Here is a 25,865-nt window from a genome sequence, read left to right on the forward strand (position 1 = left end):
TGTATAATGCTATGAGGAGTGCTTTTTGGTCCGTGTAGATGAGATGCATTATTACTATAGATCGCCGACATATTCCGTAACCCTTTGCATCCCAGTGTATATTAGGAGACAACGGTCTTTGGCCGTAAAGTCGTCTGGGAGTGTCTGTAATGAGATGCAAACAATCCCTAAACCCGGATTCCGGAGTCACACTCTTCCTTTCCTTTTCAGATCTCTTCCAGGATTTAAGCCAATTCCAAGAAACCTGGCTAACAGAAGGTAAGATCCCCCCCCATTATTATTACTCGGGCGGCACATCTGTATTTATTCCTCCCCTCCCCTATATTTATTTTAGCCCGTTCCACAGATGAGCGATATTTTTCTTTTCTGCCAACGTTTTGGGACTTGTTTAACTTCAGGATTATGAATAAAACAATTGTGCTGTGTATTTGCTTATGAATAGGCTCTGGCTCTCGGCCCATACCCCTCCCCCCCCCCTCTATCCCGAGCGCTTTCCTCTTTAAGTGTTTTTTTTTCTTGACTGATACTGGTCTTGCAGGGGTTAAACCTGCAATTTGTTGAAGTATTCGCCGTGTGGTCTTCTCTATGCATTTCACTTTGAATCGCTTTCTGCAAGTTATTTATTTTTTTTCCCAAACATGAGTTTGAAAGGAAAAGCAATTCCTTGGAGTCTAATTAGACTGAAAGCAAATGGAACACTGGATGGAGATTTTTATGCCGTCTGTACGAGCTTGAAAGGAATTATCATTTATTAATCTTGCACCCATCTATTCTGCAGTGTCTGAAAAAGAAAGTAGTGGAGCGATCGGTGTAGGTTGTGTATAATGTGCATAGGAGCTAGCACTCTAGGGCATATTGTCACACTGGTATGTACATTCTAGATTATACTGGCAAATAGAATCTTGCAAACTAAAGCCTAGATGTGGGCACGGGTGGTGGATGCCATGAGGAAGCACCCGCACAGTCTTTATAAAGAGTACAATATATGATTATTCGTATCTTGATGTTATCTGTTATTAATTGGGAAGTGTTTGGCTTCAGAACACCAAGAAGGACTGACAGAGGATAGTGGTACTGTGGAGCTTACAATCTAGAGCACAGTGTAGCACGAGCTTTTCCAGTCTAGGTCAGTGATTATAACGGAGCTTAGGACCTGATCAGCAACCATTTCTCCTGGACCTGAGCAGCAACCATTACTCCCTGACGTGATCAGCAACCATTCCTCCTCGACCTGATCAGCAACCATTCCTCCCCGACCTGATCAGCAACCATTCCTCCCCGACCTGATCAGCAACAATTCCTCCCCGACCTGATCAGCAACCTTTCCTCCCCGACCTGATCAGCAACCATTCCTCCCCGACCTGATCAGCAACCATTTCTCCCCGACCTGATCAGCAACCATTCCTCCCCGACCTGATCAGCAACCATTCCTCCCCGACCTGATCAGCAACCATTCCTCCCCGACCTGATCAGCAACCATTCCTCCCCGACCTGATCAGCAACCATTCCTCCCCGACCTGATCAGCAACCATTCCTCCCCGACCTGATCAGCAACCATTCCTCCCCGACCTGATCAGCAACCATTCCTCCCCGACCTGATCAGCAACCATTCCTCCCCGACCTGATCAGCAACCATTCCTCCCCGACCTGATCAGCAACCATTCCTCCCCGACCTGATCAGCAACCATTCCTCCCCGACCTGATCAGCAACCATTCCTCCCCGACCTGATTATCAACCACTTCTCCCCGATCTGATCAGCAATCATTCCTCCCTGTCCTGATCAGCAACCATTTCTTCCTGACCTGATCAGCAACCATTTATCCCCCCTCTTGGATAGCCTCTAAATGCTGGGCATTGTAGTTTCACAAATGCTGGAGTGCCAACGGTTACTGATCTACAGCAAAGTGCTACATTAAAGATTATGAAGTGCCTATAGACATTTACAGTATAGATTAATGCTTTATAAGCGCTTACTATCTAACACATGGTAACGGTGCTTAATATCTAACACACGGCGATGGCGCTTACAATCTAACACACGGCGACAGTACTTACAATCTAAAAGACGGCGATGGCGCTTACAATCTAACACATGGCAACGGCACTAAGGGGTACTTTGCACGTTGTGACATCGCTACTGCGATATTGTCGGGGTCAAATCGAAAGTGACGCACATCCGGCGCCGGTAAAGACTTCGCAATGTGTAAAGCCTAGATGCGCCGATAAACGATCACAAAAGCATCGTAAATCGGTGATCTGTGAAGTGTCGGACATTTTCAGAATGTTGCACCAATAGGAGATAAGATGTTGTTCCTCGTTCATGCGGCAGCACACATCGCTGTGTATGAAGCCGCAGGAGCGAGGAACATCTCCTTACCTGCCTCCACCGCCAATACGGAAGGAAGGAGGTGGGCGGGATGTTTACGTCCCGCTCATCTCCGTCCCTCCGCTTCTTTTGGCCGCCTGCCGTGTGACGTCGCTGTGACGCCGCACGACATGCCCCCTTAGGAAGGAGGCGGGTCGCCGGCCAGAGCGACATCGCAGGGCAGGTAAGTGCGTGTGAAGCTGCCGTAGCGATAATGTTCGCTACGGCAACTATCACAAGATATCGCATGTGCGACGGGGGCGGGTACTATCGCACTCGGCATCGCGAGCAATGGCTAGCGATGTCGCAGCCTGCAAAGTACCCCTTACAATCTAATGCAGAGCGATGGCGCTTACAATCTAGCGCAGCAACGACATTTACAATCTAACACACAGTGACAGCACTTACAATCTAATGCATTGACGGCGCTTACAATCTAACACAGTGGAGGCGCTTAAAATCTAACACCCAGCGACAGCGCTTACAATCTAACACAGTGACGGCGCTTACAGTCTAACACAAGGTGGCGGTGCTTACAATCTATTACACTGCGACAACGCTTGCAATCTAACATACGGCAACAGCACTTACAATCTAACACACAGCGTTGGCACCTACAATCTAACACACAGCAGGGGCGCTTATAATCTAGCACACGGCACAGTGCTTACAATCTAACACACGGCGACAACGCTTGAAATCTAACATACGGCAACAGCACTTACAATGTAACACACGGCGTTGGCACCTACAATCTAACACACAGAGGCAACGCCTACAGTGTAACACACAGTGACAGTGCTTACAGTGTAACACACAGTGACAGTGCTTACAGTGTAACACACAGTGACAGTGCTTACAGTCTAACACACAGTGACAGTGCTTACAGTGTAACACACAGTGACAGTGCTTACAGTGTAACACACAGTGACAGTGCTTACAGTGTAACACACAGTGACAGTGCTTACAGTGTAACACACAGTGACAGTGCTTACAGTGTAACACACAGTGACAGTGCTTACAGTGTAACACACAGTGACAGTGCTTACAGTGTAACACACAGTGACAGTGCTTACAGTGTAACACAGACAGTGCTTACAGTGTAACACACAGTGACAGTGCTTACAGTGTAACACACAGTGACAGTGCTTACAGTGTAACACACAGTGACAGTGCTTACAGTGTAACACACAGCGACAGTGCTTACAGTGTAAGGGTATGTGCACACGTTGCTTTTTACCTGCTTTTTACCTGCTTTTTTGCTGCTTTTTCTTCTGCGCTGTTTAATGCCAAAATGGATGTGTTCTTCTATTCAAGCAAAGTCTATGGGAATTTGGGTTTCTTGTTCACACTATGTTGTTCAAAATGCTGCCTTTTTGTGGCAGAACTTTGGTCAAAAACTCAGCTTTTCAAAGAAGCAACATGTCAATTGTTTTTGCCATTTGGGTTTTGCACTGCAAAGCTGTTTTTGACCAAAGTTCTGCCACAAAAAGGCAGCATTTTGAACAACATAGTGTGAACAAGAAACCCAAATTCCCATAGACTTTGCTTGAATAGAAGAACACATCCATTTTGGCATTAAACAGCGCAGAAGAAAAAGCAGCAAAAAAGCAGGTAAAAAGCAGGTAAAAAGCAACGTGCGCACATACCCTAACACACAACAACGGAACTTATAATCTAACACACAGCGACAGTGCTTCCAATATAATGTAACACACAGTGACGGCACATACAATCTAACAAACAGCAACAGAACCTACAATGTAACACACAACGGCAGCACCTACAATCTAACACACAGTGACAGCGCTTACAATCTAACACAAAGCGACGGCGCTTACAATCTAACACACAACGATGGCACTTTCAAGCTAACACACAGCGATGGTGCTTACAATCTAGCACACAGCGTCCGCACTTTCAGTCTATCACACAGCGACAGCGCTTACAATCTTAACACAGCGACGGCGCTTACAATCTAACACAGCGACAGCGCTTACAATCAACAGTCTATTTGTAAATTTCAGTTCCTGAAACTCATTGAAAACTTTCCATTGTTTGGCACTTCACAAAGACTGGTACCAAATGGTTAAACTAGTTCGATATATGTGTGTGTGTGTGTGTGCGTGTGTGCGTGTGTGTGTATGTGTATATGTGTGTATATATATATATATATATATATATATATATATATAACATTATTCTTCTACTCTATCTGGTAAATGTAAGCTTAACCAATTAATGCAAATAAGTAGATATTGGGTATGGGATTCATGACAGCTTTCCTATGGTAAATGAATTTTTTATGCCATTATGACGACAATTGGACAATAACATATGGTGTAGATTAACACAGGAAATGACCATGAGGGTTCATGCCTATAGCAAATTAATGCTGGAGCATCGTGATGTGGGCTGTGGCGTGGAGCAAACTGACTTGTTGGTACATTCAGATGATAAAGTTTGCCGTATATACAGTATATGTGTGTGTGTGTGTGTGTGTGTGTATGCGTATATATGTGTATGTGTATATATATATATATATATATATATATATATAATATAATATTTTTTTTTTTGTTACTTTGAAGACATTTACATAGCAAAATGTAAAAGAATCTTGTTCCTAAAATGCATCCTGAGTAACGATCAATGGTCACGTAGTGTTTTAAGCGATCCTATACTGTGCTGTCTTATATATGACTCCTTTTTATTTGTTTTTTTTTAATTGACATATAGACAACTCAAGCCATTGTGATAGTTTAATATTACGAGGGACATTATAGCGTCCATATGAATCCTCCATTGTCTAGTGTCATTATCAGTGTCCACAATCTGTTCTGCCTTTATGGGTAAACCACTCGGCACTGCTATATCTGTAGGATATGTTCCCAGAATATTGGAAATTTTATACATACTTTCACCATCTGACTTAGTCAATAACAATGTGTGTCACAGACGCCTAAGATGTGACTATTTCCAGGCAGAAATATGTAATCTATTAATGGCAGGTACATTCACTATTATACCATGCAAGGTGAATTTGATTCCATGACCCCCCCCTTCCCGATAAAATATGGAGAAAAGAAAGTACAATCTGATTTTATAACTCATTTTTATAACTCTGCATTTTTATCCATTTCATGGCCCGTGATCCCAACCATCAGCTACTGCAGACATGAACGCGGTGATGATAGTCTTAACATAAAAGCTCGTTATTGGCGCTCTTCATCTTATTTTGCCATTAAGAGTCCAAAAGGGGTCAAATCTAATTGAAAATGTGATGGAAAAGATATTGTCGTCTTCGGGGCCACTTGGCTCTTTTTTAATGGCCTCTGCAATATTGTAGTTCATAGCCTTCAATGGAAAAGTAGCCAATAAGATGGGTGCTGGGTGAAAAATATTTTTTACTATTTGAGGTTCTTTAGTCCTATTCTTTATTTGACTTTTAGGCCTTATTGTAGAGATGATCTATATCCCTAATCTAGCTTAAGATATACTTTATGATTTATAGTATTTGTTATACTTGTGTGAGCTACTTGTTAACCTTTCATGTGTGTTCTAGTCCTGGAATACATAGTGAAAATGTCTAGAAAGTAATGGTTTGGTAAGGTTTTGTCCAGAAGACATTAGAAACCTACATAAGTTGTCCATAGTAAGCAATGAATTCTATATAGGCCAATGTTCCCGAAATCGTAAGTCTCAATCGAGAGTCTTGTGATTTATTTATATCAAGATTCCTCTTAATTGTACCTGATCCTTGAGCTTGGTCATTCACAACATTGTTCATTACTCCAAAATTGTGTATTTTTACTTTTCGCTATACAGTGACTTGATCTGACAAGTTATAGGGTTAAATCCAGTTGTCAGGTGTATGTGGGGTTTTGCCCATCATGGAAATCCTGTATCATTAACGGTTTTGGTCCATGTCCAGCTTGTTCTGGCCACTGACGTCTAAATTAATGCATTGTCCTTCCACGGCAATAACCATCTGAAACCTTTAACGACTTCAAGTTTTCCATGAAGAGGTTAAAAAGACTAATGAAGATTCAGGACTAATGATTCTTACCTTTTAAATAATTGGTTCAGTGATATGAGCTTCCTCCATACTGTCGCTGGGGTGTGAGACTCTGGACTTTCAATTCTAATGCAGGTGAGCATGCCGGTCTCTATCAGCCACTTATAATAATGGATAAGTTAGGAACTGGTGTTTGGCACTGCCAGTCCCTAAGCGTTGGGACATGAACCTCCTGCGTCTCCCTCAGAGGACCCGTTCTGATGACACCGACGCCATGCTCTTTAATATTGGGATTACAAAATCGCTTAGAGCCCCAGTCTCCATCTGGTTTGATATCACCGGTAGGTTTTTGTTACATCTGTTGCTTTTCGTCTGACCATGGTTGAGTTCTATTGACATGTGTTGATGTATTATCGAGGTAGGTGTCACATCTGGCGGTCATGATGTTAATATTTATTGTCTTATTTTCAGTGTAAGCTTTTTAGGGTTATTTGGGGACTGGTGTACATATAATTGCATCATTACGCTATCGGGTATATAGAATTTCTTTTGTGATGGTATATTGATTAACATTTAAGAAGTGTCATTTGTAGAATTGAAATATTTCTAGCACTGCAGCATTATTATGTCCGGCTTTTGGGTCAAATACCTCAGGTCTCGTCAGGATTTTATTTCATTTTTGAATTGTTTCATATATCACTGTTTTATATTCTCACTAATACGGTTTGTGTGTTTTTGGTTATTCTTTAGCTTTGTCCCCTTTAATCTAATTGGTTATACCAGAGTATTCTGTGTTTTGCTACTTCTATTAGTAACGTATCTTGAACTTTGCCACATTCAGTGTGTTTTTCCATTATCTGTGCTCTTTTGACCTACGATGCTGTATAACCTATAGCCCATGCTCAATTTATGGCCCGAGGTGTGAAGGGAAATACAATAAACCCTTGTTATACAAGAGCGTGTTTCAAGGAATAGTCCTCTCATTCAATAGTGATTTAAAGACTCCTATACTTTATTTTTCTATATTAATTTCCTACGCAATATTATATTAAATAGGGATTCAGATTTTCTATGGGTTTTCCCACTTGAACTACAGGTTATACCTTTTGGTTTGTTGTAGTAAGTCATGACAGCAATGCATGGACTTCATCTCATCCCACCCCAATAAACTAGGAAGACTGCATATGCCACACAGCTTGACATACAATCAGTGGACATCCATCCCATATTTTTAAGCTAGAAATACTTCTGTTGGTAATGGCATCCTAGATGTTTTATATATCCATAGCTTGGAAACTCAGGCTTTTGCTTTTTAGAGGTGGCCACCTTAGTTGACCCATGGCATGTTGGATTTTATCATGTTTAGTCACTATCGGAAGCAGTGATGATCCATTGTGAATCATCAGTTTTATCAAGTCTTGTTCTTGAAGAGTTAATATCAAGAATCTCCCATAGCATTTAACAGAATGATGAACAAGAAATCAGGTACTGGGATGGTCGTCATTGCATAGGTTTTCCAGCAAAAATGGTATTGTATACAACCTGTTTCTGGTCTGAAGGCTACATTGTCCGGTTTCATCACTCTCAAGGGCTAAAATAAAAGGTATTCTAAACTGATATATTGATAGTATATCAATAATTTATGTTGGTATATTACTAAAGTTTACATTTCTCGTAAATGGTTTTATTTCTCAGACGTAATGAGGTTACAGTACATATTGGTGGCTAGCTTCCCGGTAGTTGAGAAGCTGAGTACTTTAGGTGTGTTTCCAAACTTGTTCCACCGTCTTCCATACGTTCCATTTTGGGAAGTCATGTCAAGGGCTTCTGTGATGTAGGCAAATAAAGTTTAATGGTTCTGTATGTGATTGACAATCACAGAAACCGCTCAGATGTAACACTTCTTGTTAAGTATTTCAATGTCTCCCTTAGTTTTTTTAGGCATTTGGTCTTTAATTGGAGTCTTTGAAGTTCCAGTTCAGAAAATCTTCATTTACAAGTGTCTGCAGAGATATGGGAAGTGCTAGAACTCCTAGATTGTAGTGTTGATTTAAGATTGCTCTTATCTGCTTTGAGATCTGTATTGCCCTTGCTAACAGAGGAGCATGTGATACTCGATGTTATGATATTGCTGGGATACCAGTTTATAACAGATATATGTATATACGTAGCAACAGGGTTGAGGATCAAGGTAAACTGCATAGGAGCTGATTTTTGCTTGGATCTGTCTGGTTTGCTTTGTCTTTTCATGTATGATTAACTGGTGGAGCCATTGAGTTTTTCTGTAGACTATGTTGATGGAGGATATGTTTGTTTTTTAGTTTTTTTGTTATAATCTAGAAGAGATAGTAGATACATGGGGACGTCAGGCAACCAGACAGGTCCTGACGCCTGAGGATTATGTAACCACAGGCACCCCACAGATTAAAGGACTCAGTGATGGATCCCGTCACTCTGGCCACTCCAATTGACAAATGTTGACACTTGGCCAGTGGATCAGCTGACCGTCTTCCATCATTTCACTAAATGTTGTCTGCATCTAAAAACCTTTCGATCAGCACCAAGCTCTCGTGAGATTTACCTGATATATAAGGAATTTGGGTTTACGGTATTTAGACTTTGCTGACATTATTTTTATTTAGTTAATTCTAGATATAAGTATTTATTTTTTTTGCTGATTCTACGTATGGTTATTTATATTTATTGTGGAACTTTTGGAATTGGAGCCCAAAACTGAAATTGAGTTACCATGGTATGTAAATTTCCCATTACAATAACAAATATAAATACTTTTATGCCCAAAAATGACAAAAGTATTCTATGAGTGATACCTTTTTTGTCATTTTAGGAATAAAAATGTTTGCTTTTTCTTAACTCAGTACTACAATATAATTCTTACACCAATACAATAACCAAACATTTAAATAGTTGATTTTTATATGTGACTAGATGGATATCCATTTTTAGCTTCTGCTTGTACAGTTAGAGTATAAAGTAATTTAAATTTCCTAATTTAAGGTCCATTTGTGGCGAGTCTTTAAGTGTGTCATCTATACTTTATATACCACATATTCTGGGTGCATCATATCTTCAAAATAAGCCATAGACTTTGTCCACCGGTTAGATTAGCTGCTATAATTTGTGATTTGCTGTCCTCCTTTGATCTGTCTTTCTTAACCATTTGGTTGGGCCTTTAGACTACGTCCCAGCTTGAGCAAATCCTTAGGACTGTAGTGGAGGTCTCCAAGAACAGGAAGAACTAGGTGATGAAGGGACAATAGCACACTAACTCCTTGGGTCTACAAGTGACATTCCCTTTGATGTGCTAATAATTGTGCTTACCCAACCTTACTTCCTTGGTTTTCCTCTTCAACATTATTGCATTTGAGGTTGATCAGGGGTTTGATTTGGTTAATAGTGAAAGTGACTAAATTATTATGTGGTCAGTGGCCTGAAGCTTATTTGTGTACACTGCCTAAAGTGAAGAAAAGAAAACTGTAGATCCCAGCTAAAAAAAAGACAAACCCAGGATGACCTCCATTAAATGCCTTCATGTTCAATATTCTGGACAACTAGTTTTCAACGCAAGTGTTGATGTTTGTGCTCTCGAGGTGTTGGAAAACTACAACTCTCAGAATACCTTTTATGGTTTCCCTAGAATTTGCAAACGCTTAAGAATACCAGGTTGGAGACAATTTCTTTGCATGGTGAAGACGGTGAACTCGTACTTGGTTTATATAGTGAAGCTCCACTTTATATTGGGTCTACTGGCTAATAAAGTGGTTAAGTTAAGTCTTCTAAAATTGTTGACATTTTTGTTGTCAGCTTTTATAAAACTGATGGACTCAGGGATGGTATGTGAGGAAGTAGAGACAATTAGTTGAAGTTTTTATGTCACAATTTCCTATTTTAGTCTATTGTGGTTTTTTATTTTTTTCTTGACAACTGGAGTATCCAAGTCAGCTTAACGCTTATTAAGTCAACATTTATTAGGGGATAAACTGAATTTTCTTTAATAAAGTAGTTTAGATTCCCAAAAAACAAGTATTTTGACAATATCTGCCATAAAACAAATGAAGCCTATGTCTAAAAACATGGTATAACGTAATCTTAATTTCTCTAGATGGCACATTGGTTTTTGCTTTTTTTTGTTTGTTTGTTTTTTCAGAAAAATGAGCAGTTCCAGATACATCTTTGTCTGACTTAATTTTTTTAACAGTTTTTGATCCTTTTTATGTTTTGAAAATGTGTCTGTTTCTATGTTGTGTATGAATGTTTCCTTTTTACACTTTTATATTTTCTTGAAAGCAGAGCTAAAATGGAAATGCCTACATGTTTGTGGTTACTTTCTGGCAGCGACCCTAACTCCGTATTCTGAGTTCTGACTGTTTTTTTTAGTTAATGTTGTTATGCCTTGGCACAGTCCAGCCTAAATCCTCAGATTGCATCATCCTGCCTCTAAACAGGAGATTGCTTCAAATGCAAAGGGCTATGCCTTACTTTATATTTTATAAGTGAGGGAACCCCAAAACAAATGTATTTTCTGATTTATTATGCTTCTCTTTAATGTCAGTGTCTTAGACCTCAGGTTAAATGATTATCTTCTACCACTACCATGTACTTGCCATTTTCATTTTTGGTTGTAAGTAGCAATTTTATCCCAGTATAATTTCTCAAAAAAATGAAGCATTATAGACTTTCCTGTTTTGGTTGCGGATATACTGGATAATGTTTTATTGGATAGTTAGTATTGATACAAATTAATATGTTCTAGCTCATTGGTAAACTATAGACCAAAGGTACCCAACTATTTAAAGCAAAGCTTTGTACACATTAGCTAGCTCTCAGCTGAACAGTCATGTAGGCCAACTGTTAGCGCCCGACTACCCCATACACAGGAACGCTTGGCTGAGTGCTCCTATGTTCTCTGATAGTCGCTGCCAGACTCTTCTGACAGTAGCTTTTCCCAGGTAGAACAAAAGGATCTGCCATTGGAATTCCAACATGCTTATCATTATCTTCCCCCAACATAATATGTCTGGGACAACTCTGCAGTCTCAAATGGCAGTTTGGATGCCACCTAACTATGTTCAAGATGACCAATTGATATGTCTTATATCCATGCGATTGTTTTACCAAGTACTAGTTATACTGTGCCATTCTTGCTATTGTACTGCTCAGTAATAATTACAATTACCAATAGCCTTGGAGCTGCAGGTTGCTCCGCTCTCCTGGGCCTGTCGGTCACATGGCACAGCGCTGGGAAAAGTTGGCTGGGTGCGGCACCGGACTAGTTTAGTCTCTGGCCAAATCTTCTAACTCTATTTTTTCTGAAACGCCAGAGTAACCAGGCTCTGATTCATATGATAGTTTATTGGATAGTTAACATGTCCAATTTTTTTCTCTCCTTGCCTTGGACCAAGTGGTCCATAAAAAAGCATGGATATGTGTTGGATCAAACTGGCCAACTTATGGATGCACAAAAAAATCTGACAGAAATCTGATGCCATCCATGCGCTGTCCGTTGTCCATGAGACTGTTTGATTAATAAAAAGGATGAAACCTCCATTTGTTATGGGGGAGTATCCTGAGAAAAACTGATGAAACTCCTACAGTAAAAACTGAGACATTGACCAAACTCTGACACTGATCAGAAACCCTAAGGACACTTCTACACTTTATTTTTTTTTTTACCAAGTTTCTGCACATATATAGTTATTTCTGCAGACAAAGGGACAAGCTCCTGAATCTCCACTTCTAAAAACTTGTTTTGGTTCCTGGAACCTCTTTCAGGCATCTGGTTCAACATTCTGGATCAGAACTCTACAAGGCTCGGGTTTGCCGGTCTTTCCACTGTTTTGCTACCACTGCACATTGATAGCCCTGCAGGTGCTCTTATTTTAATATGCTTTTTGAGGACCTTAGCAGACGTTTATTTTTCAGTTTCCTATTTGGAAACATTGGAGTAATGGAAGTTTTTGGGCAGGATTGCCTTGTTTATACAGTTCTACTTGTTAAAAAAGCAAGTCCAACATCAGCATTTATGAAAAACAGGACACATTAAGCTGTAGTTACTAGTAAAAGGATTTCTGGCATTTGCGGATGGAAAAAGACAATTTGGAATGGAGTTTTAAGGGATGTTAAACAACTTTCTGCTCCCCCCTGGCTCAATTTGCACATGATCTGTGATTCTTTCCCTGTGACTTTATGAGCTTTCTGAGATGTTTCATGTGGCTGTAGCGGCAGAAAAGAGCTGGAAGCCGGATTATGTGGAATAACCTCTCCCGTAGGGTGTTGCAGTCTGCTGGTATTTTATGCCATTTCTGGGCCAACTTTGTGCTTCTCATAAACTTGTTCTTCATACATTGACTTCATGTCAATGGGAGTTTATCGAATTTCTGGTATTAATTTCTTCAATATTGTAGAGATGGATGTCAAGCCTCTGGATTTCAGAATATCATGTTTCATGAGATATTTCTAGACTTCTCTATAATTTCAGATGCCATTGAGATCAGTGGGGGTAAATACATTTTCTTGTGGCCATTCATGTAGATCCCTGCTTGTAGATGTGAACTTTAAAACATGCTAAAGATGTCCTCTTAGAACTATCCTTAAAAGTATTATCTTATATCTCACTAGAGATATAGTTCAGGGTTTGTACCGAACACAGACTTTAAAAAAACCCCTCAGTGTCCAAGTTTGGGTGCTGTACATATGCTAACCACTCGATCAAGCATTGGGGTGCTTGGGTACGCTTGGTGCTCGGCCCAGTGCGAGACTTTTACAGTCTCTGAATGGGTCTTACTCGGGGTGAAAACCATGTTTTCGGATGTAGTGGGTCCAAAAAAACCCTGCCCTAACTTCCCTGGAAATGCTCTGTTTATGGCCACCTGTTTGTCGGTGGAGAAACAGACTGCCCAATCAGTGAGTTCCAATGAGGTTCGGGATCAAGCTCAGGTCAAATCTGGGTCCTAAACTGAACTTTAAAGTCCTAATGATCCTGGCAAAGCTGAACTTCCACAGGTCTGCTCATCTCTATTAGGTTAAATGGCTATCAAGGAGCTGGGTCCATGTCCAGGTTCCCTTCTACGAGCAATTGTAGGAATCAACTCGATTATATAGTCATCTATGTGGACTGGTCACATGTGATCACTGATCAGATGTGCAGACAAATTGGTTAGGTGGTTTATACAGTATAGTGAGAAACATTCACACTGGGCAATATTGAACGTTTTATGCAAATTCATAATGATGAGACCTCGGTCTGCCAAAAATGTGATCTGCTAGTATAGAAAATGTCATTTGTAGTTGTATTGAATACCAGAATTTGGAGGCTCATATGCCACTTGGGAAGCAAATTTTAATGGGGTGTATTAATCGCTGAGCTGAGATTTTTGCATTGAATCCCAATAATTCATTATATGGCCACTAGCATGGACATTGGTGAATGAATCCTGAGTGCTTTATTGAGTAAAAAAACTGGAAGCTTGATCATAATTCGAGAGCAAAAATCATACACAATTCTCTGGGGTCCCTTTGGATAATGAAATATTTGCTTTTCAGATTATGCCATTTTTATATAACGTTATGGGATAATAGTAGCCCTAAAGGCACGGCTTTCTTTTTAACAGCACGTAAAATATAAATCTCTCAAACTCCTTGGCCCACCCAGTCTGCGCCCTCCTCCTACCTGCTATAAAAGAAACCTCAGACCTGGCGTGGCAAAACGCTGTAGAGTCTCGGAGCCAGTCTGACTGAATCCATAGAGAGCTCTGTAATGACAGTGAGAAGCTGTTTGCCGGTAATAAAGGCATTGGGGATCTCTGGCCTAATTGTTCTAAGACGTGGCTTCAACCTCAGTGTTCCTAAAGCCAGTCTAATCATTCCAAATATTACCCGGAGTAGATGATCATTTTAACCCTCCTCCATCTTATTGTTCTATGCTGTCCATACCAGGACTCTGAATCAGATTCTATATTCACCTCCTTCCCTCTATATCCTTCAGGCATCCCTTAGGTGCAGAAAACCAGGTGCTACCTTCTTACTGTAACCTCTCCTGATTAATTTGTATCTAGCAGTTAAGGAACTAGACAAAATGTGAAATGTAATTACAGCTCTGGTGTAAGAACCACTCGGCCATAAACGTGACAGATTACACATAAGACAGAACATCTGAGGAGGTCATAAATAGCGGTATCAAGAAAAAATGTAAGTACACCCAGCGAAGACGAGACTTTTCTAGAGTCATTTTGTCTTAGCTTTCCAGATACTAGCATGATTCAGCAGCCACATTAATAATCACAATAGACAGAGATAACCAACCTCAAAGGATTTCTTTATTTTAGGGTGGTCAACCTAAACTATGGAACCACAGACAAAAACTTACAAAACTTGGCTGAAAAAAGAGACATCCCTATTTTCCCTATATTCTTAGTTCTCTGACTTATATAAAGTTGTCATAATTTCTCCTTCTGCTACCCCCATAACAAGTCAAAAGGACTCCCAGGATTGCTCCTAGATCTTTGATGCACTCAAGTTTTGGGGGTTGCAAGTTCCTGCACATGTTCCATTAATTTACTGAGTGGTTTTGGTTAATTTGTGGCATTTGCATGCAGTACGTGCTAAAGTTTGACACCTTTGGTTACCGGGTTGGTGGCTTGACCCCCATTTTTTTCATGCCTTAAAGGAAAGCTGTAACCATGTTTTTACTACCCTATATGAGAAAAGTTTGCTATAGGAGCAGTGATCCTGATTTCACTGATGTTACTTATTGGGCTACTTGCTGCAGTTTTGCTAATATCGCAGTTGTATCTGCTTGAGATCTACCAGTTCTCTGAATGTCGAGCTCTGTATTATCCGACCCACACCACTGATTGGCAGCTTTCTGCCCATGTACAGTGTACACAGAAAACTGCTAATCAGTGTTGTGGGCAGGGTTATACAAAGCTCATGAATATGGTGGACTACATAGCAGCAGGTCTACTAGTCCTCTAGCAACCCTGTAAGTGACAAACAGTTGGAATCAGAGTCTCGTTTTCTGTATTATGCTGTTCACAGATTAGTTGGCAAAAACCTGGCAACAGATTCTTTTAAAGGGAAACTGTGAAGTTCCCGGAAGGGCCCGGCATTCAGAAGCACGGTCACAGTGAACACAGGTACGCTCGTCACCGCTGGTAATGCTGAATTGAATAGCATGTTAATACACCCCTGTGGGTGTGCTGACATGCTAAGCGGACGGACTAGTTGGGGGGATATAACGCCCTTGGGACTAGTCCCTGTGCTCATTAGCATATGATAAAAGATCTTTTAAAATACTTTTTCTAAAGATCTCTTTATCTATGCTAGTATAAACAGGGACGATTAGGCAGGGATTAGCAATATGAAGCCAGAACTGCTTGTGGTTCTGGGTGCATATTTGACCTGACAAGTTCCCTTTAAAGGATTTGTCCAAGATTTTTGAACATGCTCATAAAGCAGTAAATGCAGTAAAATAACACAAGAGCTTAATTTTTCCCCTGCAAATCCTTCAACATTCCCATGAAGGTCCCATGAAGGTCCCATTCCCATGAAGGTTGGTCATTGTAAGCCGGTGAAGATGTTTCATCTATCCCCAGGTGACAGCCGCAGCCAATCGGCCTAAGTGGTGATGGTAGCAGGGTCAACAAAGGTCTGCTTAGGCTTTTCGAAAAACTGAGGGATAAATAGTGGTACATTTACAATTCTTGGAATGCTTTTTGCCCATTTTTCAAAAATCTTAAAAAAATAAAAAAAATAAAAAAAAATTCCCAGGATAAATGAGAAAAAAAATTAAGTATACACGACTTGGAAAAACATATGAAAAATGCATGTCTGAATGAGGATTAAACCTATTGCATTCCATGTCTCACTTGTTGAAGTAATGCAGTTTTAATTGAACATTCTCGGTATTGTTTGTTTATGCAGTTACTGGGAAAGAAACACACAAATAACCTCTTGTAATCATAGGTATCTTTTACATCACAAAGGGTTAACTTCGGCAGATTACTTGCATGCTTGTTTTGTAAAGGATGATCCCAGTGTAAGCGCATAGTGGGCGGATTGGCTCAGAAGAGAATAGAAATGCATTCGATTTCCATGTGAATTGATACAGGAAACCCCATTTCCTACTTACAAATGAGGGACCATGGTTGTGAAGAAAATCATATTGATGTCACTAGTAACCATAGGTGAAATACGTTACCGAAACAATACCTGCACTACTTGTTCCCTTGAAAGTCTAAGAGGTGATACTGCCCAATTTTCCTCTGCCATTCAGGCCCTTATTTGTGCAATTACCTGTCAGTCTCAGTTTCTGCCCTAACACATAGCTAAGCAGACCTGGAATCTTGGAGAAGCTGCATGACACCTGGAAAATGTTATGCTGGCCATACTGGTGGTTGGCCACATTTCCATTGATCAGAAGGCTTTCTAACCATTATAAAACCCTTCCTGTAGGCATTGTTGCCCACCTTTCCATGGATCAGAAGGCTTTCTAACCATTATAAAACCCTTCCTGTAGGCATTGTTGCCCACCTTTCCATGGATCAGAAGGCTTTCTAACCATTATAAAACCCTACCTGGAGGCATTGTCACCTATCCTTCCATGGATCTTAAGGCTTTTTAACCATTATGGAATCCTACTTGTAGGCATTGTCACCTATCTTCCATGGATCAGAAGGCTTTCTAATCATTATAAAACCCTTCCTGTAGGCATTGTTGCCCACTTTTCCATGGATCAGAAGGCTTTCTAACCATTATAAAACCCTTCCTGTAGGCATTGTCTCCCACCTTTCCATGGATCTTAAGGCTTTTTAACCATTATGAAATCCTACTTGTAGGCATTGTCACCTATCTTTCCATGCATCGGAAGGCTTTCTAATCATTATAAACCACTACCTGTAGGCAATATCACCCACCTTTCCATGAATCGGAACGCTTTCTAACTGTACCGTCCCACGCTCTGCTGCAGCCGAGCCGCTCTGATCCGGGCTCATTGATGGGTGGCTCGAGCGCCTCCGGACCCGGGGTCACTTCGCTCTGAAAGGGGTGCTGGCGCTTTTGGAGGGGGGTAGGTAGGTGCACGGCCGGAGCCGTGTTTGAGTTTGTGACGCCACGCACGGGTTGTGGTGAAGTTATCCATCACCGCTGCGATTATGTGACGCCCTGGGCAAGCCAGGGGTCACAGGTCACAACACCACATACCCCACATTCCCTGCAGGAACACCAAGGTCAGAACACAAATCCTTGTTGCCCTCCTCCAGGGGCTGATGTTCACACCAGGGGGTGGGCCAGGCGGTTGGCTCCACCCACCGAGGAGTACACAGTCCTGGAGGCGGGAAAACCGGGCAGATTAGTGAGAGAGTTTGGAGTTTGAAGTCAAGCTAGTGACAGGAGTGGAAGTGAGAGAAGAAAAATGATAGTTTGAAAGCCTGAAGTTGGTCCGGGTGTGTGCCCCGGACTGAGACAGCAAGGTTGGCAGACGGCAGTGACTGTCTGCAGGAGAGGCTGATCGGAGGTTTCCGAAAGGACTGTGGACGGGTGATGGCCCGGCGGTACCAGAGCGGTATACAAAGAGAAGCCAGCACCAGTGGCAGGGGCCTTTCGGATCCTGGCAAGGCTAGGAGTCGCCATAATTTGCCAAATCCGTCAGTGAAGGGGACCTTCGGGTCTCCCAGCAGCAAAGTCCCGATTGAAGGCAACATTCCGACCGTGAAGGGGAGACACCGCCACCGCCAAGGCACCAGTTTCCCAGGGCCAGCGCCTGCGGGCAAGAGAGGGGCTCCTCCGGCTCATATCCAAGCTGGGGAGCGGGTTACCGGTGGGAATCCATCGCTACCAAAGAACCGTACTTAGGTGCAGGGAAGTGACTGTCACCGCTAACTGCAGGGAACATCAGCACCGCAGCCGTCCGAGGGACCCGTCCAACCAGCCGTTTGTTTACCGTGAACTGTGTCATCATCCTTGGGCTGAGTGAGTACCTCCGTGCCGGGCGGCACAGCGCTGCCCCTGCGTCCCTGCACCTTTACAGGCCCCCTAACCCGCCTGTCCACCATCCTGACCTCTCCATCATCGGGCCCCGGGACTACGAAAACCCCTACCCACGGAGGGGCAAACCAACATCTAGCTGCGCCATACCACCACTCCCGGGATCCCCAGACAGAGCAGCGGTGGTGTCCACACCATCACCACAACCGTGGGTGGCGTCACGGACATTAACCAAATTCCCCACCAGCAAATCACCCCTTTCACTCACGAGCGAGGAGCGCCGCTCGAGTCCCTGGGATCCAGCCTATCGCTCGAGCCACCGAGCAGCAGTAACCGCAGAGCAGTGGCGGCCGGACCCGAGCAGTGGGAGAGCGCAGCGTTGACACCCTCCTCCCCGCCTGCGACAATTACTGGGCACCCGGGGGAGATGGTATTGCAGCAAGATGTTAACCCCTCCGTGGGTAGGGATGATGGCCTCGGGACCCGTTGGGAATAGCTGGGTGGTGCACGGCCGGATGTACTCACAGTTATTGACACACCTAAGTCTCTAGTAAACCAAGTTGATGGTGGTCGGTGCCCGCAGCTAGCTGCGTCTGGTCCACCACCCGGTTCGGTGGTCTTGGCCTTTCTCCTGCACTGTGTTGTGCACTTGGGCTCCCTGCGCTTCAGCGTCAGGAGTCCGCTCCCCGGCTTGGTAGATGTGAGGAGAACCCTTTTGCCCGCAGACGCTGGCCCGTGGGATCTCTCTGCCTGTGCGGTGGCTTTCTATCCCCCTCGGTGGGCTGTTGTCTTCAGTCGGGACTTGGGTGGGAAAGGACCTATAGTCCAGACCGCAATCAGTTAATTAACTCAGTCCAGTGGATTCCGGACCTCGTTTCAGGGTCTAAGAACCCCCCCTTGTGCTCCGGTTTCCGTGTCTGTTTCCCGGGTCGGTACTGGTGGGCCACTACCCTGTCCCGGTCCACCACGGTTCCACCAAGCCGTCTTCCCAGCTCCTGCAGGCTAAAGCCACCATTTGCCTCCTAGCCAAGGTACCAGGGCTCCGACCCCGGCACCCGTCAGACTCCTTCACTCCACTCCTCTCTACTCAACTCTCCAACTAGACTCCTAAACTCAACTGACTATTTTTTCCCGCCTCAGGCTCTCTGAACTCCTCGGTGGGCGTGGCCAACCGCCTGGCTCCGCCCCCTGGTGTGTCCGTCAAGTCCTGAGGGGGGTGACTAGAGTTTAAAGTTTGGCTGATGACACCTTATTGGGGGACAGGTGTAATGCGGGGGTCTACCTGTGACTACCTGGCTAGTCCAGTGGTCACATAACCACTGTGAAACCCTACCTGTAGGTATTGTTGCCCACCTTTCCATAGATCAGAAGGCTTTCTAACCATTTTAAAACCCTTCCTGTAGGCAATGTCGCCCACCTTTCCATGGATCAGAAGGCTTTCTAACCATTATAAAATCCTACCTGTAGGCATTGTCGGCCACCTTTCCATGGATCAGAAGGCTTTCTAACCATTATAAAATCCTACCTGTAGGCATTGTCGGCCACCTTTCCATGGATCGGAAAGGCTTTCTAACCATTATGAAACCCTAACTGTAGGCATTGCCGTCTAGCTTTCCACAGAGCCTGCATGGTATATGCTGGCATTGTTATAAAACTGTAGGGTGTCTTCTCCTTATTACCTGAGATAAGCAGACGGTGAACTTGTGGGATATGAATATATTTTTGCACACCCCTTCTCATCTAAAGCTGGCCCAGCCCTGTGCATGAAACGTCTTACTTAGCACAGATCCTTTGCTTCCTATATCACTTTTCAGTAGTCTGTGCCAACTTGCCAGCTTTAAATAGTTTCTGCTATCTGAGGCTGGGGTTTGGGAATGCACCGGAAGTCGCACTGCCAGTTTAGTGCTGGGTCTTCTACTAATGTTACTCAATGACTAGCAGACAATATAATACTTCCTTCCCAAATGTCAGAGTGCACTCTCTAACCTATTAACTGGGTGGATAATTTTAGACTCGATCTTTGTACTGCTACTTATTTTTCCCACTTTAGGAAGTATTAACCCACTGTGATGTTGCCCACTAAAGTGACAGTGAATTAGTTGTTTTTTTTATTTTTAAATATAGGTATGTCCTTGAGAATAGAAAAAAAGTATTTTCAGCTTACCAGGATGTATGGACCCTGGAAAAATTTGCGATCCTCCAGCATAGCCTAGTCTGGAACCAACGATAAGTAAATAAAGGGAGGAAGGGGCAGGGGAAAATGGAATCCAGCACCAAAAATAGTTTTATATAAAAATCAAAAATTTATTGAGGCATATAAGTTAAAAATATGAAAACCGCAAAGGGGGGGGAGAAAGGGGTATCAAAGTATCCTTGCGCGTTTCGGACAGGTGGTTAAAAACATGTCCTTATTCATAGGTAAACAAAACAGTTCAATGCAGCAAGCTTTAATAGCTGATCATCAAGGTTGAAACGTGAGAACCTCATGAGAACCCCTTTATCCCCCCCTTCCCCTTTGCGGTTTTCATATTTTTAACTTATATGCCTCAATCAATTTTTGATTTTTATATAAAACTATTTTTGGTGCTGGATTCCATTTTCCCCTGCCCCCTATCTCCTTTTGCCATTCTCAAGGACATGAGTAAATAATGTGCTCCCCCTCTGTATTTATAAACTGGACAAAACAGCGGACAATCTGTCATAATGGTTTCATGCTATGGAAGCAGCACCACCCGTAGAAGATTAAAATGGGATCTTCTTCCCTGGACTACTCTCCATGATGAAGGGTCTCGCACCTGTTTTCTACTCCTATAGTGTATACTCTTGGGGCCAATTTTTTAGCTCCTTGTTTGGTAACAATACATTCTGGATTCCTGTATAGGTTCCTGCCTCCTGACGTGGTCATATGGAATGTGTTTGGTCCATGTGTCTCTATGAGTTGCCTCTCTGATTATACACCATTTTTTGGCTGGTATGTTAACACTAAAGCCTGCTTTACACCTTACGATCCAGCATACGATATCGTATGCGATCGTAACCGCCCCCATCGTATGTGCGGCAAGTTCAGTTTGTTGAATGTGCCGCACAAACAATTAACCCCCGTCACACATACGTACCCGTCCATACGACCTCGATGTGGGCGGCGAACGTCCACTTCCTGGAGTGGGAGGGACGTTTGGCGTCACAGCGACGTCACGCGACAGCCGGCCAATAGAAGTGGAGGGGCGGAGCTGATCGGGACGTAAACATCCCGCCCACCTCCTTCCTTCCGCATTGTGGGCCAGGAGCCGCAGGACACAGGTAAGATCTGTTCATCGTTCCCGGGGTGTCACACACTGCGATGTGTGCTACCCCGGGTACGATGAACAATCTGACGTTCAATTCTAGAGAAATGAACGATGTGTATGCGATGAATGTTTTACCGTTCAATGGCAATCGCACGTACCTGTCACACACTACAATGTACCTTACAATGCCGGATGTGCGTCACTTACGACGTGACCCCGCCGACACATTGTAAGATACATTGCAGCGTGTAAAGCGGGCTTAAGTGAGGCCAATTGAAAGTGCTATAAACACAGGTACATAGTTTAGACATAAGACCTCTTATATTGACCTATTAGTCATTTGGCTAGCACATCCATCATTGCAGAAGACTTTAAAAGGCCCCTATACACAACAGATAAAAGTGGGGCGCAAGCTATCTCTCATTTGATGATGCCCCACAGCCTAGATCTGGCAATGTTGTACTATTTATTTTTCAGTTGATGTATTCAATACTGATAGTCGGAAAAACAAATTTCTCAGGACCATCACGAGCGTTCATGGCTCATTTCACCAGACCAGTTGACTATTGTTCGTTATGGTTGAAACGTGTATGGGCTTCCTAAGAATTTATTTTGTGTAATACAATATGGTGCGTGCAGTTTTATTCACTTGTAACTTGCCTATTACATGGTAGAGGTTAAATAAAAGTGGATACATTAAAGAGGTTAACATTGATGGCCTATGCTTAAGATAGATGTCTGATTGGTTGGGGTCTGACACCCTGCACCCCTCCGATAAGCTGTTTTTGGTGTTGTTGGTGGCAGCAGGCGGTTGGAAATGCTCAGTCCCAGAGCTGCTCAGTCTTCTGATAGCGTCTGGGTACTGCACATGACCTCATGACTGAAAGCCAGCGGCTTCAGGGAAGATATAACCTTCAAATTACCCCATATCCACAGGTAAATCGTGTTTTGGGATAGAACAGAGTTCCCTTTAGCCACCTGGTGTTTCTGCAGTAGTAGTGGTATTTGGATTCCCTGACTATACCTCATATCCTTCCTTGGAACAGTGCAGGGTGAAGTGATTTGACCTGTCGGAATTATCTGGATCATGTTTTATGACTAGATAAATGAGGACTAGTCGATTGGCTTCCAGTTCCTCAGACACAGACTGCCACTCACTTCTGCTTACGAGGCACTGAGAACATGACACTTTTAATCGGTACCTGACTCCCAAAGTGTTTCACTTCAAAACAACTGCGCAGGGTTAACACTTTTTCTTTTTCTTCTTCTTCTCCAATAGATTATGGGGTCTGTCGGCAATCATATTACAGCCAACCGCGTTTATGTGAATGTTATATGCTGTTAACCTCTAACAAAAATTGTCTTGGATTTTATAATTGTCCATCTGTCACAATAGTTTTATGCAAAGCAAAGAGCCCTGTGCTTCATGCTCCGCAGAAAGGGGAAATTGTGTGATTCTCAATCTCACTGTATCTGGATTTTCCAGGTCTTTTGAAGCGGATCTCTGTGTATACGTATATGTGTGTGTGTGTGTGTGTGTGTGTGTGTGTGTGTATATATGTGTGTGTATGTATGTATGTATGTATGTATGTATATATGTGTATATATATATATATATATATATATATATATATATATATATATACACATAGGTAGATAGATAGATACACAAAATAAATATATATATATATTCACAAAAGTGAGCACCAACCTCAGATTTTTGGAAATATTTTCATTATATGTTTACATGCGACACCGCTGCAGATATGTCATTTCATGATACAATGTAAAGTAGTCAGTGTGCAACTTGTATAACAGTGTAAATGTGATGCCCTCTAAATGACTCAACACACACACAGCCATTAAAGTCTAAGCTGCTGGCAACAAAAGTGAGTACACCCCTAAGTGAAAATGGAGAAAGTATGTCAATATTTTACATGGCTAACTCTCTTGGGTATGGCGTTCACTAGAGATTCACAGTATATAGTATATATAATACAGGGTGGTCCAAAAGTAGGTGGACAGAAAATAACAATTTGCTCTAACGGTTTCAGCATTTTGAGATTTCCAATATTCTTTTGAAATCCATTTTCTTTGATCTCTATTTATATTATTTGCCATTATGGGTAAGGCTGCTTTCACACTACGTTTTTTTAGCATGCGTCATGAACACTTTTTTTGCTGTAAAAGTGGATCCAGTTTTTACAAAGAATGTGTTATTTTGCAGGATCCTGTCACTTTAAGTTTATGGGTGGACATTGGAGTCATATGATTGGGAGTGAGGGGAACTGAACGTGATAGACTGGCAGCCGGCTTCTGACAGCTGCAGACTCTGGTAAACAAGGTAAACATCGGATAACTAAGCGAAGTGCTTTGCTTGTATACCTGATATTTACCTTGCTTACGAGCACCCGTAGCTGCTAGGAGCCGGGCTGCCTACTCCTTGCACACGTAACCAAGGTAAACATCGGGTAACTAAGCAAAGCGCTTTGCTTGGTTACCCGATATTTACCTTGGTTACGAGCGTCCGCCGCTCTCAAGCGGGGAGAGAGGGAGGGGGAGAGAGAGACTGATCACGCCAGGCTGGTTTCTGGGCATGCTCAGTAAAGCAAGCAGGATCCTATCTATCAGCATGCCAGCGTTCACATGCGTTTGCGTGCAGTATAGTCAGGATCCAGTGAAAAACAAGTAGCGTTTTTGAAAAAAGTTAAAAAGTTAAAAAACTGCAAGTCGTTGGATCCTCACTATAACGCACACAAACGCAAGTGAACACATGTTGACGTGAGTTCATTGCAAATGCATTGAAATGAAAACGCATTTGCACTGGATCCGTTTTTGCGTTAAAAACCGTTCATGACGCATGTTAAAAAAAAATGTAGTGTGAAAGCAGCCTTATCTGAATTATCTAAAAAGAAAACAGATTTGGGATAGATTTATCTGTGAAAACTGTATCTTTGAAACTGACTCAGTTTCCCTTAGCAACCAATCAGATTACACCTTTCATCTTCCAAAGAGTCTGTGAAGAATGAAAAGTGGAATCTGATTGGTTCCTAAAGTTTCACTTTACACTGTCCACCTACTTTTGGACCACCCTGTATTTTTAGTTAGTTTTAGTTTAGTTTAGTTAGTTTTCTACACACTATCTATACATACACACATTGATATAATATACGGTATGTATGTATACTGTATATATTTTTAGTTTAGTTCTCTACACACTATACATACACACATTGATATAATATACGGTATGTATGTATACTGTATATATTTTTAGTTTAGTTTTCTATACACTATACATACACACATTGATATAATATATGTATGTATACTGTATATATTTTAGTTATTTTTGTACACACTATCTATACCTCACACATTTATATCATATGTATGTATATACTGTACACACAAACACTTGCAGCTGTTTATTTTTTTGTGTTTTCTCCTGCCATCCATCAATCCCTGTAATGAAACCTGTGAGAAAATACCTGGAAAAATGCCGCATTTAGGCTACATGCGCACGCTGCTTTTTTTCCTGCTTTTTTGCTGCTTTTTTGGCTGCAGTTTTGTCAGCAGAACTTTCTGACATCTGACTTCCCAGCAAAGTCTATGAGAAGTCAGATTTGTCATGCGCACACTGCAGTTTATTTGTCAGCGTTTTTTTTGTCAAAAGTTTGTGACAAAAAAAATGCACCATGTTCATTCTTCCTGCGTTTTTGTCAACATTTGTCACCCATTGAAATCAATGAGGGCATCAAAAACGCAGGAAAAATGCATGCTAATCACAAGTGGTGCATTTTACCTGCCTTTTACCTGCGTTTTTGCTAGCAAAAACGCAGGTGATTTGTCAGGAAGTGAGGTCAGGCAAGTGGTCCCGTCCCGTCCTCCACGTGTTCCCCGAAGTACCGCTGTCCCCAGGGGAGAAGATGTGGAGGACGGGACTATCAGCAGCGGCAGCGAGAGGGGGATGGACATTGGCAGCTGAAAACATTGATTTTTCCCTCTTGCTGCTGCCGCCGCCGCTGGTAGTCCCGTCCTCCACGTGTTCCCCGAAGTACCACTGTCCCCAGCGTCCCCGCACAGGGGAGATGATGGACCCCTCTCACCGCCACCGCCGCCGCCGCTGAAAGTCCCGGGCTCCACGCTCCTGCCGCCGGCCGGGCTCCACGCTCCTGCCGCCGGCCGGCT

General features: G+C 42.5%; 1 protein-coding gene across 4 annotated transcripts in view; it reads left to right on the forward strand.

The window, feature by feature from the left end:
- Positions 1–25,865, forward strand: part of ETV4 (ETS variant transcription factor 4) — an 81,734-nt gene that overhangs the window by 7,762 nt on the left and 48,107 nt on the right. For 2 of the 4 annotated variants that reach the window (XM_075347591.1, XM_075347594.1), the window contains exon 4: positions 211–258. In XM_075347591.1, the coding sequence (XP_075203706.1) occupies positions 211–258 (48 nt within the window). Of the gene's footprint in view, positions 1–210; positions 259–6,525; positions 6,726–25,865 lie in introns of those variants that run through there. The other 2 variants (XM_075347592.1, XM_075347595.1) reach the window with 1 other exon arrangement.

Source organism: Anomaloglossus baeobatrachus, chromosome 5, assembly GCF_048569485.1.
Source record: "Anomaloglossus baeobatrachus isolate aAnoBae1 chromosome 5, aAnoBae1.hap1, whole genome shotgun sequence".
NCBI lineage: Eukaryota > Metazoa > Chordata > Amphibia > Anura > Aromobatidae > Anomaloglossus > Anomaloglossus baeobatrachus.